Here is a 20229-nt window from a genome sequence, read left to right as displayed (position 1 = left end):
CTTCTGGAAAAAAAAATCACAGCAGTTGCATTCTGTTCCAGCCTGTCCCTACAGAGGAAGTGGCTTGATTTCATAGGCTGCAGCTCCAATCTGCCCTCAAGCAGGAAGCCCTTCCTTCTCTTCTCATCTGTGGGTCTCAGTTTCTGTCAATAAAATGGAAACCTGGGCTTCTCGTGGCGCTTCCAACTTTGCTGGTATTAGATTAGACAACCTTATGTACAAGGATGTACAAGGTAAATGGAGTTTATTCCTGTGTCTTCAGACTAAACAGAGACCACCTGAGCTCAAATTTCTGGGGCTTGTGTGGTCTATTCTGCCCAAGAGCTACTGGACTCACTTCATGTGAAAGCTTCAGTTCTACTTTCAAATGGGCCAGCTTCTGGGGAAGTCCCTGGCACTAATGTTGGGCTCCTGACTCAGGAAAGTGAAAGTGAAAGTGAAGTCACTTAATCATGTCCCACTCTTTGCGACCCCCTGGACTGTAGCCCCCCAGATTCCTCAGTCCATGGGATTTCCAGGCATGAATACTGGAGTGGGTTGCTGTTTCCTTCTCCAGGGGATCTTCCCGACCCAGGGATCGAACCCCCTGCATTGTAGGCAGATGCTTTACCGTCTGAGCTACCAGGGAAGCTGGTAGCTTCCTGACTCATGGGGTTTGTGTTAAACACTGGTCCTGCACAGTCCTCACTCACTCACCACAGTGGTGCCTGCAGGAGCTTTCAAACTGGGACACATGTCAGTATGTAAGTTCCCTTCTCATGTTCAGTCATTCCCCCAAATCATGATGTCATTCTAGGCCTGCCAGCTGAGGTCAAGTGAGAGTAGCCTTTTCTATGAGTCCCAGGCCTGAGTTTGAGACGGTAGCACCAGCCCAGCTGTTCACAAGTAGATAGCAATTAGAAGGCTGGTGCCATCTAGACAAGAGAGACATCAGGTAGCTTGGCCCAGGCTAGTGGTGGAGAAGGAGACCTGTGATGGATTGGGGGCAAGTTTTAGAGGTGGTGAGCTAGAGTCACTGGCTACAGTCGTGTATGACTCTTTTGCAACCCCATGGACAGTACCAGGCTCCTCTGTCCATGAAATTTTCCAAGTAACAATACTGGCGTGGGTTGCCATTTCCTACTTCAGGGGATCTTCCTCACCCAGGGATCGAACCCACATCTCCTGTGTTTCCTACATTGCCGGCAGCTTCTTTATGCACTGACCCATTGAGGTATGCAGTGGAGTGATAAAGAATCTGCCAGTCAGTGAAGGAAATGCAGGAGACACAGGTTCGATCCCTGGGTGAGGAAGATCCCCTGGAGAAGGAAATGGCAACCCACTATAGTATTCTTGCTTGGAAAATTCTATGGACAGAGGAAGTTGGCAGGCTATAGTCGATGGGGTTGCAAAAGAGTCAGACATAACTGAGAACACACCTTTGGAGGTGGTGCCATTTGAGCTTGATGGTGATTTGGATAAGGGATGTGAGAGCAAAGGGGAATCAAAGAAGATTCTTTGGTTTGGGCCTGAGCATCAGGGCAGATGGGGTGTTGTCTACCAAGATTCATGACAGCATGGATTTGGGGGTCAGGGAGGAAGAGTTCTGCTTTGAGCACATTAGATTGGATTTGCCTAGAAGACCACCAAATGGAGACTGCAAGCAGAAGATTGATATATTGTTTGGATTTCAAAGAAGTCAGAGTAGAGATGTAAACCTGGGCAATATCAGCTGCCAACCTCAATCAAGACAAGTTCATTTTATCAAAAAACTTCCAGTAATATTGAACCTCAAAAGGCAAGAGCTTAGGGACCTCGATTCTTTTCTTCCTGAGATCCTCCTTATAGTAAATGTACCTGCAACTTGTCTAGTTTCATATACCAAGCAGGACTTAGAGGAGCCATCTTTGCCAGGCCACACAGGATCTGTATGCCTTACCCCAGAAATTGGGTACCTGGTGCCCAAAGACAGATGTAAGTAATGGAAGTCACTCAAGGGAATTTATTCCAGATAAAATCTGTTCTAAGCTGACTTTCTCTCTCCACCTCTTGAAGTAGAGAAAGCTGGTATAATTTCTGAAATTCTTTCTTGCTGTGGTGGTATAAAAAAAATCACCCCAAGACACTGGCTTAAAACAATACCAGTCATTTGTCATCATTATCACCTGAAGTTACGACACTGGACTTGGCTCAGACAGGCAGCTCCTGCCTGGGGTCTCCCCATCACTGCAGCCCAACCATGGCTGGGGCAGAACCATCCAAAGGCTTCTTGCCTATGTCTTGTTGTCAGGTTCCTCAGACATGTACATCTTGGTCTTTCCTTGTGGCCTCTCCAGCACGGGGGTTTTCATGTTGCTGCAACTTATCAGAGAGAAGGCAATGGCACCTCACTCCAGTACTCTTGCCTGGAGAATCCCATGGATGGAGGAGCCCAGTGGGTTGCAGTCCATGGGATCGCTCAGAGTCGCACACGACTGAGCGACTTCACTTTCACTTTTCATTTTCATGAATTGGAGAAGGAAATGGCAACCCACTCCAGTGTTCTTGCCGGAGAATCCCAGGGACCGGGGAGCCTGGTGGGCTACCATCTATGGGATCGCACAGATTGGGGCACAACTGAAGCGACTTAGCAGCAGCAGCAACTTCTTAGACAGATAGATAGTTAAAATTCAGGGATACAAAGATGCTTGCCTTGAGAGAAAAATAGCCAGGCAGAAGCTGTATCCTGTTTACATCTTAGTGTTAGAAGCACATGGTATTCATATTTTGCCATATATATTGTCAGAATCAAAGAGAGAACATAGACATCATCCTTCAGTGGAAGACATTTAAATCACATTATAAGAAAAGCACGTAGGCTAGAATCTATCCATGTATCATCTATATAAATAAGTGAAACCATCTTTGAAAAATACAGTATCCCAAACTCACCCTGTGTATTGGTCAGGGTTCTCCAGAGAAAGAGGACTACAGGTGTGTGTGTGTGTGTGTGTGTGTGTGTGTGTGTGTGAGAGAGAGAGAGAGAGAGAGAGAGAAATTTGCTTTAAGGAATTATTAGCTTGCATATTTAGGGAGACTGGCAAGTCCAAAATTTGGTAGACTGAAGACTTGGAGAAGACTTTCAGTTCAAGTCCAAAGGTAGTCTGTTGGTAGAATTCCTCTGTGCTCAGGGGAGGTCAGTCTTTGTTCTATTGAGGCTGTCAACTGATTGGATGAGGCCCACCTACATAGTAGAAGATAATGTGCTTTATCAGGCTCCTCCGTCCATGAGATTTTCTAGGCAAGAGTACTGGAGTGGGTTGCCATTTCCTTCTCTGGGGAATCCTCCCAACCCAGGGATCGAACCCAGGTCTCCCGCATTGTAGACAGACACTTTACCGTCTGAGCCATCAGGGAAGTCCTATTTAAAAGTTAATCCCATCCAAAAAAACACCTTCACAGAAACATCTAGAATAATGTTTGACTAAATATCTAAGCACTACACCCCAGCCAAGTTGACACATAAAATTAACCATCACGTCATGTAACAGGAGGAGGACAAAATGGACATTTAATGAGCACCTCCTATGTACTGAGTTCTGGTCACACTTCATCTTATTCAACCTCATTATTGAAACTGAAACAAATCCATTATCATACCCATTTTATGGAAGAGAGAAGTTAACCCATGCTGAAGGACACAAAGTAAGCAAGTGCATACCTAGGATTTTAACCCTAGTCTTAATGACTCTAAGATTTGCTAGTCTAGGACTCAGAAATGGGAAAATGGGAGAGGGGTGGGGAATAGGTTCCTTGGTTTCTCTCCACGTGGGCTTCTCCAAGGGCCATTTGGTCTTCTTAATGGTGTGGTCATTAAGTTCCAAGATCAAGGGAACTCGAGGGATTCGTGCAGAAGCTATATCAGCTTTTATGATCTAGCCTTGGAAGTCTGCATGTTGTAACTCTACTTTAGCCACAAGTCCTCCCTCCTTGATGAGAAGAGGATCAATGTCATCTTAAAAAGAGTATGTGGGGTGGGAGATAATACTTGGAAACAATTTGTCACTTCCTTAACCAAAAGGTTAAATGAAGATCCTAAAGTCTTTAAAAAGCCAAGTACTTTAGTTGGCTCTCTCCAGACCTTGGCCCAGACGAGCCACCACTCTGATTTGCATGGTCCAAGACCATGTTGTGTTTTGGAGTCTGGGGCTTCTGGATTTGTGATTCCTTTTGGGTCAAAGGTAAAGGCAACTTAGCCCAGACTCAGAAGCCAGATTTGCAGCTCCATCACTAATAGACTGTGTGACTGTGGGCCTCAGTTTCTTTATCTGTGGAGTCAGAATAGCAATAATAATACCTCCCCCATAGGTCTGACAAAGATTAAATCAGCTAATATTTACAGAACATTTAGAAAAGTGCTTGGTTCATGGAAAATTTTAGCAAATAAAAGCTATCCAATAGTCCAGTCAACAATTACTGAGCATTTGCTGTATGCCAGGCACCAAATAAAATAAAGTCAAGAGTCCTGTGACAGACGCCCTTCAGCAGAGAATACTTGACATTACTTCAGTGCTCCTCAACTGTAGCAGATTGTGTTTACAGGATGGTCATGTCAATATACATCTCATCTCACATGTTCTTCTAACGTAACATAGACCCATTTTCATCAAGAGGTAGGGTGTGTTCCATCCCCTTGAGCCTGGGCAGACCTTTGTAACAGTGTACGGCAGAGGTGACAATGTGCAACTCCTAAGGTTAGGTCATAAAGCAGATCGCAGCTTCCACCTCGGTTTCTCGGGCACCTGCTCAGGGTGAAGCAGGTGCCGTGAGGACACTCCATGGTGCCGTGGGGAAGCCCGTGAGGAAAGGAGGCAAAGGCCCCAGCCTACATCCAGCACCAATTGCCCAGCTATGTGAGGGAGCCACTGTCGAAGTGGCTCCTCTGGCCCCAGTCAAGCCTTCAGATGAATGCAGCCCTGGCTGACTAGCGATTGCATCTGCACAAGGGACTCCAAGCAAGAACTGGCTGCCTGAGCCTATCCTGAATTCCCGACCCACAGAAACCATGACAGGTAATACATGGTTATTGTTTTCAAAGGGCTGCTGAGCTATGGGCTGATTTATTAAGCAGCAGCAGATATTGAAAACATCAACTCTCTTGTCCCTAATACCCTCCTATTATTATAAATATTTTAGAATGTCCCTTCATTGCCCTGAAGTTAAACTGATGAATATTACCTTCCTCATGCATCACTTTTCAAAAAATTACAACCTAACTATAAAAGGTAAATGAAATTAATTTCTAGTTATTTAAATGCTTGTTGACACTTAACCAGAAGACATGAGGTGGTCAGATGCTACCTTGTGTGTTGGAGCACCGTGGACTCAACAGCAACAAGTTAGACTCACCTCTGTGGCCTGGTGTGGGGACTCAATGCACACAGCACTGACATTTGTGTCAGGACTTTCCAAAATTAGAATGAAGAATTTGGGAAAGTTCCAAAGAATATAAAGAGCAATTTTCAATTGACACAATAGTTGCATTCTAATGAATTCAGCAGATTTTAAACCAAAACTTACTTAATATATACGTGGAAAACAGAGTTGGATTTTGGGCTCAGATATTAATAAACAGGTTTCTCCATACGTATATCCAGCGAGGCAGTTGAATGATGCATGGGACTTGGCAATGACTGTCCTAGTCTTGGCACTTCAGGTGTCCGACATCCTGTCTCTCTTCACTAAAAGCCATCATTGCAAAAATCAAACAAAGTTCATCCAAATATCCAAAAATCTCCCGTGGGCAGTGCCACCCCCTGAACTACCCCCACTAGAAATGGCTCTTTATAAAGAGGATTAAACTTAAGCTGCTTCTAGAGCAAGGCCCCATCTTTCTTTAGTGATGTTCCCTATGCCACTGATGCTGAGTGTCAGAGGCTAGAGGAGGACTCTTCTCTCAGAAGTCCTCAGTCTATGAGATTCTGGGCTCTAAACCAGTGATTCTCAACCAAGATTGCAATTGCAAACTTTTGAAGAGATTCTTCAGATTTCAATGCCCGAGAAACTCTTTGGATTAACTAAAGAAGGGACCCAGAGAGCAGGATTGGTCCCGCTTCCCAGGTGTCCAATGTGTAGCCAAGTTTGAAATCTAGGTAGAGGGAGCCCAGGATGTACAAGGTGACTGTGACAGTCACTAAGTGTTTGCTAAACAGCAGAATGTACCCATCGTGGGCCATGAGTCAAATAGGTAGCAAAGTTAACTTTTTAAAAGGACAAAAAATCAAAAGAGAAAAGCAGCCACGGAATCCAAGAACCAGCCTAGCATGTCAGTCAGGCTTCAGTGAAGTTGAGAGCTGGCCATGGTGTTCTCTGTTGAACATGAGCAATTTCAGAGAACACCAACACCACCAATGTAATGCAGCTGTGACAGGTCAAGACAAAAAAGAGCACTCCATAATCCTGTGTGAAACCAGAGAGCACGAACGTTGTCCACACCCTAGAATGAGTAAACACCCCTATATTCTGGCTAATGAATGTTGGCACTCCACCGCTGACAGCGTCAGCCTCCATTCTACATAAGAATAATTAAGATAAACGTAGACTTGTCTTGCTTCCTGACAGCATCCAGTCGAGATCAAAGCCCTGCTTCCTTCAACTCTCACCAAAACCACCTGAAAACAACCCAAATCCCACAGTAACCCCTCTCCAGGACCCCCTTTCTGAGCACTTCCTGGTTCCCCAGGGAGTTGGAGCTTTCTCACCGCCACGAGACTAGTTCAACTTCTACTGTGTCCCTGGTGGTCTGTGGCTCAAGAGCTTTGACAGAAAAGGACATAAAATTTCAGCGTTCATTACTCATCATAATAAATAAGGGAAAATATTAGTGAAACTTCCAATTTATCTATATCTGAACATGTTTATTGGAGAAGGAAATGGCAACCCACTCCAGTATTCTTGCCGGGAGAATCCCACGGACAGAGGAGCCTGGTGGGCTGCCTTCTATGGGGTCACACAGAGTCGGACACGACTGAAGTGATTTAGCAGCAGCAGAACGTGCTTATATGTTTGCAGGCACTGGGGCAACAGGTAACACTATTTCTTCAATGGGTCATGAAGGAAACAGTGTGAAAGCCAGTGGACCAGTGGTCAAAAGTAGGAAACCAGCTCACAGATTCAACTCTGGCCTTAGCCTGACTGTGTGCCCTTTGGAAAGTGGCTTCACTTCCCTTGGCCCTGGTATCTTCATTCATCCTAGACATGTTCATTGAGTACCTTCCAGAGATGAGCACACTCTGCCTTGCTGTTTCAGCTCTCAGACAAGTGGCTTTCATGGTCTATCTGATGCTATGTGATTTGCATTTTTGTCCCTTTTGTTGCTGATTGTTGCTGTTTAAAATGATTCCAAGTTTAGCTCTGAAGTGCTGTCCAGTATTCCTAAGCTCAGGAAGGTGTGACGTGCCTTATGGAGAAAACACATGTGTTGGGTCAGCTTTGTTCAAGCATTAATTCCAGTGCTGTTGTCCATGAGTTCAATATTAATGAATCAACAATTTACTAAATAAGGTGTGTTTAAACAGAAACACATAAAACAAGTTTATGTTTTGTTCAGCTGATGAAAAAGTTGTGACCAGAGGCTCACAGGAACCAAGCCCTGTATTTTCACATGGGGAACAAGGGTTCAGTACTGGCTAGTTCAGAGCTTAGCCCAGTGGACAACAACCCAACTCACTATAGAACAACCGAGAATAACTACTTCTGGTACACAATTTACCAGAAACTACTGTACCTGGTAAATAGTGACTCCAAGAGCAAATGACAGGCAGGCTGAAGCTGTCGGAAGGTGAGCCAGGCGTGAATGGGAAATGTTCAAGAGCTGGGTCCCATCTCCCTGTGCTCTCCCTGCCCAGGGATCAGAGTCACTGAGGTGGACTGGCAGCAGCTGAGCAACGGCACGGCACACCACACCCAGGAGTACCCCGGCTCTGAGCTGGTGGTCCGCAGGGGCCAGAGGTTCACCTTCACACTGGAGCTGAACAGACCGCTGGAGAGCGAGGAGACCCTCATCTTCACCGTGGAGACAGGTACCTGACTGGTCAGTGCATTCTGCTGCTAATCTGCAGTCTTAAAGATGGGTCTGGTGACCAGCAACTCGAAACCCTGTGGTCATCAGCCCAGACTTTGCAGAAAACAAGTCCCTATTAGGTGGTTTGAGCTTTCTGGGGATGGTTGGAAGGTGCTGCCAGCAGGCAATAGGACAGGTGAGATGACAACTTTGGAATTCTATGCACACCAAGAAATCCAGGGTTCTGGGAGGGTATGGAAGTTCCTCAAGCATCTTTGGTTTCAGAGAGGCTTGTCACTTCCTCCTTGATCTGGGAAGTGGGCAGGAGTAAGGGCAGCCAGCGTGGACTCCACCCTGCCCCTGGCCCTCCTGCATCTTGGCCAGGTCCTTCCCCATAGCAGTGTCCAGCAGTTCAGGTGCTGAAGGTTGGCCTTCCGGGCCTGTGGCTTTTCCATTTCTCCAGAGCTGAGCTTCCTGGAGCTGACTGACTCTCTTGATTCCCTCTCCTCTCTGCCAGGACCCCAGGCTTCTGAGGCCCTCCGCACCAAAGCCGTGTTCCAGACATCAGAGCTGGAGCGGGCTGACACCTGGATGGCAGTGAAGGAGGCTCAGACAGAGAACTCCGTGACCTTCAGCCTTGCCAGCCCTCCCAATGCCATCATTGGCCGTTACCAGCTGAGCGCCAGGGTTTCCTCTCGCCGCAAACATAGTGACCGGAAGCTGGGCGAGTTTATTCTCCTTTTCAACCCATGGTGCCCAGGTAGGAGCTCCTGAGTCTGAGGCTGAGGTTTTCCCAGAAACTGTCCTTCAGGGAAGTCTGGGAGGCAGGTTAGGGGACAGGGGGATGAGTGTTAAGGGCTGGCAAGAGCCTGGAGCCCAGGTGGGGGCAGGCCTGGGCAGAGGAAGCTGGTAGCAGATGCTCCAAAGCTGCTGTGCCAGAGGGACAGGAATTAGCGTGTGGAGGCCAGGGGGCAAAGATGGACTTAATGGCAGGAAAGACCTAAAAGTGGGTAAGTACCAGGCTTTAGCCATCAGACAGCCTTGGTTTAGTCCCAGCTTTGCTAAGTTGCTGCCCTCTGTGAGTCTCAGTTTCCTCATCTGTAATACGGGAATAATAACAGTGTCTACCTATTAGGGTTATGGTGAGAATCCATAGAGCTAATGCTTGTAGAATGCAAGGTACATCATAAGGGATACTGGGGTCAGTACTCTTATTAAGGGTTAAGTCAGTAAGCAGTAACTTGAATGACAATTCTTACTAATATTTAATTGGCATTAGATCAGGCTATCCAAAGACATCAGGACTCCTAAATTCCTTCCATCTCAGCCTGGGGTGGGGTTGGTCCCTGCCTGAGGAAAGACCAGTCAGGTGGAATAGGGCCTGGCCAGGGGGCAGGCTGGGAGCCGGCAAGCCCCTCTTGCCTACTCCTGTTCCAGCTGTCTCTAGGCACCGTCCTGCAGCTGATGCCTGATGTAGCCCCTTCCCCAGGCCGGTGAGGCCAGGGCTCCACCTTCCCATCCCTCACACCAGGCCTGACCACTGCCTTTCAGAGGACGATGTGTTCTTGGACTCAGAGGAAGAGAGACAAGAGTATGTGCTCAACGACAGCGGCATCATCTTCCGGGGTGTGGAGAAGCGCATCCGAGCCCAAGGCTGGAACTTCGGGCAGGTCTCCAGGGGCCCAGACCAGAAGGGGGGTGAGAGGCATGAGAGGCAGAAGGAGGGCTGGGGACATGAGAAGAATCGGTGCAGGAGTCCTTCTGTGTGTCCTCTTCTTCCCAAGAGGTACAAGCTAGACCAACTCTTAGACCAAGCCCACTTATCCAGTCTCTACTATTAGTTGTACCAGGGCCTGCACTGGGTCCTTGGGAAGGGGAGGTAGATTGGGTATACATAAATAGCTTAGACCGGGGGCTCTCAATCTTCAGTGTGGACAGGAAGGACACGGAGGGCTCATTAAAACCTTCAGGTGGCTGGGATCCATGTGCCTCCCCAACAAGTTGCTGATTCATTAGGTCTGAGGTGGCTCCAGGTAAGTAGAGAAACTTGACTCTCAGGCTGAGGGGCAGGGGTTGAAAGCATTGAGGGTTCAGGGTCTGGGCAGGGATGACATACCAGAAGGTTTAATTCCATCTAAGGGGTAACGCCATCTCAACACGTGGGAAAATCAGCCCAGGGTTCCCAGACTTTCCAAATTTTCAAAGACCAGAAATCTTAATTTGTATGTGAAAAACCTCCCGGTTCTTAAATGTTATCAACTAACTCAAGTGTATTTTAAAAAATCATGGGGAAAAAGGTGATTATGGCTGAGCATCTGGTTCCTGGTAACTCTTTGAAGGAGGGTTTTTGAGACTTGGGAATCCTCTGTGGTGTCCCTGGAGTGGGATGGGGGGCAGGAAGTGTAGGCAAGCTCCCTTGCACAACACAAATGACTGGGGGAGGTTGTGAGAGGGTCTGAAGTGGGGGTGTGACTCTGACCTCTAAGAGCAGCCTCTCTGGGGACAGTTTGAGGAGGACATCCTGAACATCTGCCTCTCCATCCTGGACCGAACCCCTAGTTACCAAGACGACCCAGCCACCGACGTGTCCCACCGTCATGACCCCGTCTACGTCACCAGAGCTGTCAGCGCCATGGTGAGGAGCCCCACCATCCCTGCCTTCATAGGTCCCCAGGCCAAACCCCAGGAACAACCCTAAGATTTTTCCTGTCACCTCTTGTTTTAATTCTCTCTTGGTGCATATAAAACCACCCCAAAACTCAGTGGTGTAAAACAGCCATTTACTATGCTGACAATTTTGCAAATCAGTGACTTCGGCAGGGCACGGGGAAGACAGAACATCTCTGTTCCAAGATGCTTCAGCTGGGGTGTCTGAATGCCTGAAGATGTCCGGGATGGTTTGTGGGGGATACACATCTAGGGCAATGGTTCCAGCAGCCAGTGTTTCCTTGGTTCTCTTCCATGCCATGTCTGCTGGAGCTGGAAAGCCCAGGTGCTTGCTCACTCTCATGTCTGGCCCCTGGGCTGGGATGGTTGCATGAGCTGGGGCTGGCCAGTCATCACTCTGTCTCTCCCTGTAGTGCCTCCATGTGACTAAATTGGGCTTCCTCACAGCATGGTAGTCTCAGGGTAATCAGACAAGGCAGCTGGTGCCTCCCCAAGTGATTTTTCTCAAAAGAAATAGAAGCTGCCAGTCTCATAAAGCCTAGGCCTGGGAACAGGCGCAGCATCACTTCTACCATGGTCCTTGGTCAAAGCAGTCACAGGCCAGCCCAGATTCAGGGAGAGGGAACATGGAACCACCTTGCTGTGGGAAGAGTGCCATCTTTAACCTGTTACAGGCCAGTGCTTCCTCCTCAGAAGGTAGCCACAGGGCCTACTAACTCTCTCTATAGCAAGTAGCTGTTAAAGTCAGTGCCTGGGTATCTGTGATTCCAAAAACAGACAAAAACTGTTTTTTTCATATTTGATATTATCAGTTCCTCAAGATTTCAGAGAGATGTCAGAGTCCAGAAAATCAAAAGCAGGGACCAGTCCCAAACACAAGAGCATTTGACAGGCTCCCAAGTCAAAGTCCTGAACTCGCAGGTCACCTCTTTCTAACTTTCTGTGCAATTTGAGCAAGTTCCCTAACCTCTATGCATCTCAGTTTCCTCATCTGAAAAAAAGAAAGATAATAGAATTTACATCATAGGTTTAAAAGATTAATATAGTGTGTACTAAGCCCTTAGAACAGTGGCTGGCACATAGTAAACATTTGGCTCAGCAGTAAAGAAACTTCCTGCAGGGCAGGAAATGCGTGCAGGAGAGGCGAGTTTGATCCCTGGGTCGGGAAGATCCGTTGGAGAAGAAATGGCAACCCACTCCAGTGTTCTTGCCAGGAAAATCCCATGGACAGAGGAGCCTGACAGATTACAATCCACAGGATTGCAGAAGAGTCGGACATGACTTAGTGACTAAAAACCACAACAACAAATTGTCTCTGTAACTATTACCACCAACAGTCCCCAAAAACAGATCACTTAAGAAATGCTCAAAAACTGTATTTGATTTCCAACAATAGAACATCCCAAAGGAAGGTAATTGAAAATGATAAACGGCACCAAAAGGTAAGTATTTTAAGACAGCAGATGGCCCCAATTTTCAGACAGTTTAAAAGAAAGGAGTAGCCCCAAATAAATGGGTGGCCCAAAGTGGGAGATTTTATGGTGGTGAAGTTCCTGAAAGGGGGAGCCCTGCCAGATGGTGGACTGGTGGCCTCCTCTGCCCAGGTGAACAGCAACAACGACCGGGGCGTGGTCCAAGGCCAGTGGCAGGGCAAGTACGGCGGCGGCACCAGCCCCCTGCACTGGCGAGGCAGCGTGGCCATTCTGCACAAGTGGTTCAAGGGCAGGTTCAAGCCAGTCAAGTACGGCCAGTGCTGGGTCTTCGCTGGAGTCCTGTGCACAGGTACCCCAAGGAAGAAGACCCCCAACCCCTGGTCAACTCAACTGCGTTTGGCTGCGTGTATCTTCATAAGAATCCCTCCCCCACACCAAAAATATCTTTATTAGATAGGTTAATGGAGAGAGAAACCAGATCCTTCACTTATGCAACTTTTGATCTTTGAGGAATCTCAAGCTCATTGAGTGCCTTTGACAGAGTCTTGTGGTCCCGGGCCCCCAGTCCTCATGGGCTATTATGGCTATTAAAGGGTTATTATACAGCTTTCAAGGTCCTTTTGGCTTCAGATGGGGGTGGCAGTGGTGACTCTCGAAGTCCCCTGGGAGAATGTGCAGAAGATGGAGGTGTTTCTGAGCCTGGAGACAGGAGTCAGCCCTGGCAGAGCCAGGGAGAGGGCTGTGGCCAGACGTGAGACAGGCTGCCTGCTGGGAGGGGCCAGACCACCCCTCCCTGAGGCTGGGTCCCGGCCGGTCCTGGAGCCTCGTGAGTGTCCTGCTCCTCAGTCCTTAGGTGCCTGGGGATCGCGACGCGGGTTGTGTCCAACTTTAACTCGGCCCATGACACGGACAGGAACCTGAGTGTGGACAAGTACGTGGACTCCTTCGGGCGAACGCTGGAAGACCTGACGGAAGATAGCATGTGGTGAGTCCCCAGCTATTGGGTCCCAGGGGCACCCTGTGGCCCACCCAGATCTGCAGCCCAGATCCACTGGGTCTGAGCCAGTTCTGGAAGGGGCGGCAGGCACCCTGCAGAGGAGGGGTTGGTCTCCAGCAGGATGACTCTTCTTCTGAGATACAGGGGGCTCTGGACATGTAACTCAGAGGCCAAGAACGGGGCTCAAGGTTGAATGACCTTGTACCCCCAAGTCTCTGCTCTGCAGGACTCTGAGCCCTCCCCTAGATTCGTGTGATGTGACTGCCTCTTCAGGGTCACCTCTGTAGCCTGCTCCTGCTCTCTGTCAGCTGCTTGTGCACTATGCTGTGTGGGAAACAAGCTCCTCTCTCAGCTCAAACAAAATTCTTTGCACAAAGCTTCACAAAATTCATTTTAAATTTTTTAAAGTAGAAAATACATTCAGTGCTTTAATATTCAAAAGGTACAAAATGGGCTACAGTGTTTAAGTCTCCCTCACCCATTTCAAGCCTCCCCATCTTCCTGGATGCAAGGCTGAAACTAGTTTCTTACATCTCTTCAGAGAGAAGCCCTGCAGATACAGGGACACACATATGCACAGTCCCCACGCACCCCCTCTTCCCCCTCCTACTTAATATCTGCAACATAATGTAATACTGTTCATCTTGCTCTACATTTAACAATCCCATATCAGTACATACAAAGTTTCCTTATTTTTATATTGTTTTAAACTTAACAACACCATACTCAGTGAGCACAGTCTATGCCAGGCCCAGTTCTAAGTGCTGCAATGCAGGCTTACCTCATTTTATTACTCTTCTTTTTACTGTGCTTCATAAATATTGCGTTTTTCTACAAATCAAAGGTTTGTGGCAATCTTGTGTCAAGCAAATCTATCAGCATCATTTTTTCAACAGCTTCATTAAGGTATGTAGATTGTTTTCTTAGACAGAAAGCTATTGCACACTTAATAGATGACAGCATAGTGCAAGCATGACTTTTATACACACTGGGAAACCAAAAATACTTGTGCAACTCACCTTATTGTGCTATCCACATCTCTGTAGTGGTCTGGAACTGAGTCCACTATATCTTCAAGGCATTCAGTTCAGTTCAGTTCAGTCACTCAGTCATGTCTGACTCTTTGCGACCCCATGAATCGTAGCATGCCAGGCCTCCCTGTCCAACACCAACTCCCAGAGTTTACTCAAACTCATGTCCATCGGGTCAGTGATGCCATCCAGCCATCTCATCCTCTGTCATCCCCTTCTCCTCCTGCCCCCAATCCCTCCCAGAATCAGGGTCTTTTCCAATAAGTCAACTCTTCACATCAGGTGGTCAAAGTATTGGAGTTTCAGCTTCAGCATCAGTCCTTCCAATGAACACCCAGGACTGATCTCCTTTAGGATGGACTGGTTGGATCTCCTTGCAGTCCAAGGGACTCTCAAGAGTCTTCTCCAACACCACAGTTCAAAAGCATCAATTCTTCGGTGTTCAGCTTTCTTCACAGTCCAACTCTCACATCCATACATGACCACTGGAAAAACCATAGCCTTGACTAGACGGACCTTTGTTGGCAAAGTAATGTCTCTGCTTTTTAATATGCTGTCTAGGTTGGTCATAACTTTCCTTCCAAGGAGTAAGCGTCTTTTAATTTCATGGCTGCAGTCACCATCTGCAGTGATTTCGGAGCCCAAAAAAATAAAGTCGTACCTGTGTACAAGTTCATGTATTCCTCCAAACAACCTTGTGAGCAAGGTAGTATTGTTGTCTCTGTTTTGCAGATGAGAAAATCAAGGCACAGAGAGATCAAGTAACTTGCCTATGGCCACACAGCTAGTGAGTGGAAAAGAAGTTACAAACCTGGCCTGCTTTTCAACTGGACAGCAAAACCATTGCTTATTTAACCACCTCATGTGGCCAGACCAAACATTTGCCTTTACAAATGAGGTGTCCATGAACAACCTTGTCCATATGTCTGTTCATACATGTGCAAGTTGCCAAGAAAAACCGACTTTCTAAAGAGCAGGGGAATAGTGAAGTGCATACAGTATAGAAAGAAACACAGCCAGCCTCAGTATCCCTCTTCTTAGGATGTCCGTCAGCTCCCCAGGGGAGCATGCCCAGGACCCCTTCCCCCCAAGCTGGTGTCCAGCCTCAGACCATCTCTCTGCCTCTCTTCTCCCCTTTTCTTCTCCTGTTTTTGGTTCTTTTCACTCCCTCTCTTTGCAATAGCACCAAAAACATTTTCATTCTTCTCTTTATTTATGCAGAATGGACAGGCCATTCTTTTGTTATTGGGATCTCTGTCGCCATACAGGTTATACATGTTCTCCCTTTTACTTCCAAAGGCTTTTTATAATATTTTCCCAAAGAACAGTTTGGAGGCCAGCTGTAAAGACAAAAGACACCAACTCAAGCCAATCAGGGTTTCTCTCTGCTGCTTCCTACTGTATGACCTTGTGCAAATGGTGTCACTTTTCCTAACCTCATATTCTCATATTTAACATAGGAAACTTAAAGCCTAAAGTCCCTACCAAGGCCTACAGAACTCTGCATAATCTGAAACCTACCTACCCTAGTGCTTGACACAGCCCAAAGACACATACTTTCTGTTCCCTGAATACACTAAGTTTTTTCTTGTCTCAAGAGCCTTTGCACATGCTGTTCCTTCTGCCTGGACCACTGTTCCCTTCACTCATCCTATGACTAATTCTTTCCTCTCTAAGTCCCATCTTAGATGTAGTTTACTTAGAGAAGATCTCCAGAAGTTATTCTCTAGCTCAAGCTCCTCTCTTTCTTCACAGCATTTATTGTTACTTTACTGTTTTATTTATTTATTGTTACTTTATTATTTTATTATCTGCTTACTTAATTTTGCCTGTCTTCCTATCTGTCTCCTTCCTTAGAATGTAAGCTGCATGAGAACAAGGAACTTCTATCTTATTTACTGTTGTATTTTTGGACCTTGAACAACAGGATATGGATATAGGTGATCTAGATATAGATATAGACATAGGTATAGATATAGATATAGACACATTTATGTATACATACAGGCCTTGGAGCTATTGCCAGTTAGGTTCCAGACCACTTCAATAAAGTGAATATCACAATAAAGTGAGTCACATGAATTTTTTAATCCAAAAGAGCATATAAAAGTTATGTTTACACTATAGTCCAATAAGTGTGCAATATCATTATGTCTGAAAAACAATATACATACCTTATTTTAAAAATACTTATTGCTAAATGCTATCATTTGAGCCTTCAGCGAGTTGTACTAGTAACATCAAATATTACAGATCACTATAAAAAATATAATAATGAAAAAGTTTGAAATATTGCAGAAATTACCAAAAGGTGACAGAAAGAGACACGAAGTGAGCAAATGCTGGTGGGAAAACAGGTGAGACGGACAAGGGTTGCCATAAACACTCAATTTGTAAAAAAAAAAAAAAAAAAAAAAAAAATTAAAAAACACAGTTATCTATAAAGCGGGATAAAGTGAATGAAATGGGATAAAAATGCCTGTACCTGTGTGAATGATGTGTATTCATCAATACAGCTGAATGACGGTTCACAAACTCAACCACAGAGCAGGGCCCAGGGTCTGCCCGGCAGCAGGCACTTGCCCTCTCTGGGGAACCTTTCTTGCTCACCAGAGGCCACCCTGCCCCATCCTCTCTCTGTGACAGGAATTTCCATGTCTGGAATGAGAGCTGGTTTGCCCGGCAGGATCTGGGCCCCTCTTACAATGGTTGGCAGGTTCTGGATGCCACCCCCCAGGAGGAGAGCGAAGGTACGGGCTCAGCGGGTGGGTCCCGGACTCCCGCTTTCTGACCCCTGGAGATACTCACGCCCACCCCTCCTGTGCAGGGGTGTTCCGGTGTGGCCCGGCCTCAGTCACCGCCATCCGCGAGGGCGACGTGCATCTGGCCCACGATGGTCCTTTCGTGTTTGCGGAGGTCAACGCGGACTACATCACCTGGCTCTGGAATGAGGATGAGAGCCGGGAGCGTGTGTACTCAGACACGAAGAAGATCGGGCGGTGCATAAGCACCAAGGCGGTGGGCAGCGACTCCCGCGTGGACATCACCAGCCTCTACAAGTATCCGGAAGGTAAGAGCGCATAGTGGCCTCCATCTGCCTCCCCAGGGACCAGGCTGCTGCAGATGGGCAACATGGCCAGGCCCTTTCTCATAAGGTGTGGTGGTGACAGCAGGGTTGGGCACTGTCTCTATGCTTTGAGCCAAGTGTCTTTAGCTTATATTAACAGCTTCCTTTGTTTACTAAATAGATTTCTCACATCTGACAATATCAATAGCTACATTTCCTTTAACATATATATCGCATGTACTGTGTCAAGTATTCTGACATGTGATAATAATAATCACTAATAATAGTGATGATAATAACATGTATTATTTATTGAGCACTTAGGATACACAGCAGTAGGCCCTACCAAATAATAATAATAGTAGCTCCTGTTTATCATCTGCCTCCAGCTATAAACTTTAAAAGTCACCTTTTCCCATTAAGTAACAGGTTCCTTAATAATGCTGTGATCTGACTGTGCATTTTTTCAGCCATTTCTGCCTGTTAAAAGAATGTTGTTTGGGTAATCAAGACTTCAAGTTCAAACTTGAATCAGAGCTAGTCTCCTCCCCTCCTCTGAGCACAAACTGGGGCGGTGACCCCAGAAGACTGCTGTATAAGAGCTATCTCCCCTCTAGTATGGTGGTTTGCAGCACGGGGTGTATATCAAAGTCACCTCGGGTACAGTCTTAGTTATACAGATTGAACAACAGTTACCCTTTGCTCAGGATTCTATGGGTCAACTATTTGGGCAGTCTATCAGCTGAGGTGGCTCATCTGCTCCACGTGGTGTCCACTGGGTTCTCACATTAGTCTGGGGCCTCAGATTGGACTGCTGGGCCGACTGGGCCTCTCACCCTCCAGTGTGCCCAGCGGGTGACGTCTAAAGCTACAGGGTCTCTTGAGGCTTTACTTAGAACTTACCTTTGTTACGTTCTGTTGGTCAAACAATAAACCACCACCCCAAGATGATAGGGACAAGAAGTACACTCTACCTCTTGATGAGAAGAGTTGCAAAGAAAGTATGTGGCCATTTTAACCTACCACAGCAACCCGACTGCACCCAGGCTAACTGAATTGCAGTCTCTAGAGGGTGTGGCCCAGCCATTGGGACTTTTAAAAGCACCCCAGGCAATTCCAATGTGCAGCCAAATTGAGAACACCAGTGTGAGTCTTCCAGTGTTAGGCCAAGGAGGAGAGGAGAGAGGAAATGCCTTTGACTTCGTGCTGCAAGGATTCAAGGCCCGAAGGCAGGCGGGTGCTGTTGTCTTACTCACTCCAAAGCTTTGGGAGGACACGTGGTGGCTCTGTCACGGCCTGAAGCCTCAGGACTCACGCCTGTGCCAACCCCCGGCACTGCTGATTCCTGAGACACTGGACCCTCTTTTGGCAGGCCCCCTCCCGCCCCACTGGCCATCCCACAGCTTCTCTCTGATGCGTGATCATTTCTGTCCCCAGATTCTGGAGAGCTGTGGCCTCCAGATTCATCCAGCTGCTGTGTCCCCCTCAGAAGCTGGTAGGGCGCGAGTTCTTGACGGGCCATGATCCAGCTGCCGTCTTCCTTCAGTTCTCTCCTCTGTGCTCAGGGAACACACAGCTCAGTTAAGAGCTGAATGAAATGAAATGCTGCCAGAATGAAATGCCAGCTTCCCCTTTCTGTAGCACTGCCAGCCTTTACCAGCCAGCTCCTTCTTGTTGCAAACACCCCAAACTTTAACACTGATTCTGTCTGTAAACACCTCCCCACACACACATGCACACACATGCACACGTAAACACACACACTACCATATTCCCTCAGTTCCTTCCCTGGAAACATGGCCCTTGGCGTTGATGACCTTCTCCTCTTCAGGCCTCTTCACTGTCACGGGGTGGGGAGCAGAGGGGCGGTATGTGGCAGGACCTCTTCTCAACTCCTACTTCTCTCTTACGTCCCGCAGTTTGATGCCTGGTCCCATCTGCTGGGAGTTTCTAGAACTTAGAATACAAGGTCTTTGGGACCTTCTGTCCTAAGCGTCAGCCATGGCCACGAGAGAAATCAGCATCCTGCTGTGTGATGACAATAACTGCAATCACCACTGCTGAGTGCAGACTGAGGGCTGGCCATGTTCACATGTTACTTAATGCTTTCATTTAACAAATGCTTACAAAGAAGTTCCCACAAGCTTGTAAGATAGACACTTGTATAACGTTTATTTGACCGAGGGAAAGGCAGAGGTGCAGAGAGGAAAATGGATTCAGCCAAGGAACACAACGATGTTCTTCCTCTACACTTGGCTGCACTATCTAATTATAATATAACCTACTGTTGATTGACTGCCCTCTGTGGGGCAGGTGATTTTACATCTAGGCAAATAATAGTATCTAAATTGTGTTAAGCATCATGGTAAGCAATGTCCATGACTTGTTTCATTTAATATTCATAAATATCCCATCTTACAGGTAAGCAAGTTGAATCATAGAGAGGTTAAGTAGCTTCTCCAAGTTTCCAAAGCCTAGAAGAGCAGGGCACTAACTAGAGCTTCTGTCTAGTCTCAGAGCCTCTGCTCCTTCACTCTGCTAGACTGCTGTCTCTTCCATGAGTACCCCAATGTGCCATGCACTGTGCCAGGTTCTTTTATGTATTCCAGAAATATAAAACACCTCCTAAGTATCAGGCATGATTCAGAGGCAAGGGAGAAAGAGAAGAGCCCAGAGAACTCACCATCTGGTAAGTGTGAGGACAGTGCAAGGTGATCAGCACAGTGTAGGGGAGGCCTGAAGGCTGAAGCAGCACAGAGAAAGGGTTGCTAATCCAGCCAGGGAGGAGAGTTCATGAAGAGCATCTACAGGGAGCAAGAGTTAGCCAGGAGATAAAGGGTTGGGAAGGCATTCTGGGAAGACAGGACCCTCTGCATCCTGACTCCAGATTCACTCTAAGCAGTGCTATTCATCCAAACCACAGGCATCCCATTGCATGGATGAAATGGCAAGGCCTGTCTACTTGCTCCATCCACTGAAGCATAAAGATTCAGAGCCCCTGGGGCAATGTGCTT

The 20229-nt window shown here is 47.1% G+C and overlaps 1 protein-coding gene across 1 annotated transcript in view; it reads left to right on the top strand.

The window, feature by feature from the left end:
- TGM6 (transglutaminase 6) overlaps positions 1–20229 on the top strand; it is a 56514-nt gene that overhangs the window by 22490 nt on the left and 13795 nt on the right. Inside the window, exons 2-10 of the mRNA XM_061125672.1 lie at positions 4769–4871; positions 7866–8039; positions 8538–8780; positions 9572–9690; positions 10527–10655; positions 12292–12469; positions 12967–13105; positions 16795–16898; positions 16976–17218. Coding sequence (XP_060981655.1) covers positions 4769–4871; positions 7866–8039; positions 8538–8780; positions 9572–9690; positions 10527–10655; positions 12292–12469; positions 12967–13105; positions 16795–16898; positions 16976–17218 — 1432 coding nt within the window. The remainder of the gene's footprint in view (positions 1–4768; positions 4872–7865; positions 8040–8537; positions 8781–9571; positions 9691–10526; positions 10656–12291; positions 12470–12966; positions 13106–16794; positions 16899–16975; positions 17219–20229) is intronic.

Source organism: Dama dama, chromosome 23 (assembly GCF_033118175.1).
Source record: "Dama dama isolate Ldn47 chromosome 23, ASM3311817v1, whole genome shotgun sequence".
Lineage (NCBI taxonomy): Eukaryota > Metazoa > Chordata > Mammalia > Artiodactyla > Cervidae > Dama > Dama dama.
The sequence above is the reverse complement of the archived record's forward strand: the minus strand, read 5'-3'. Positions and strand labels throughout refer to the sequence as shown.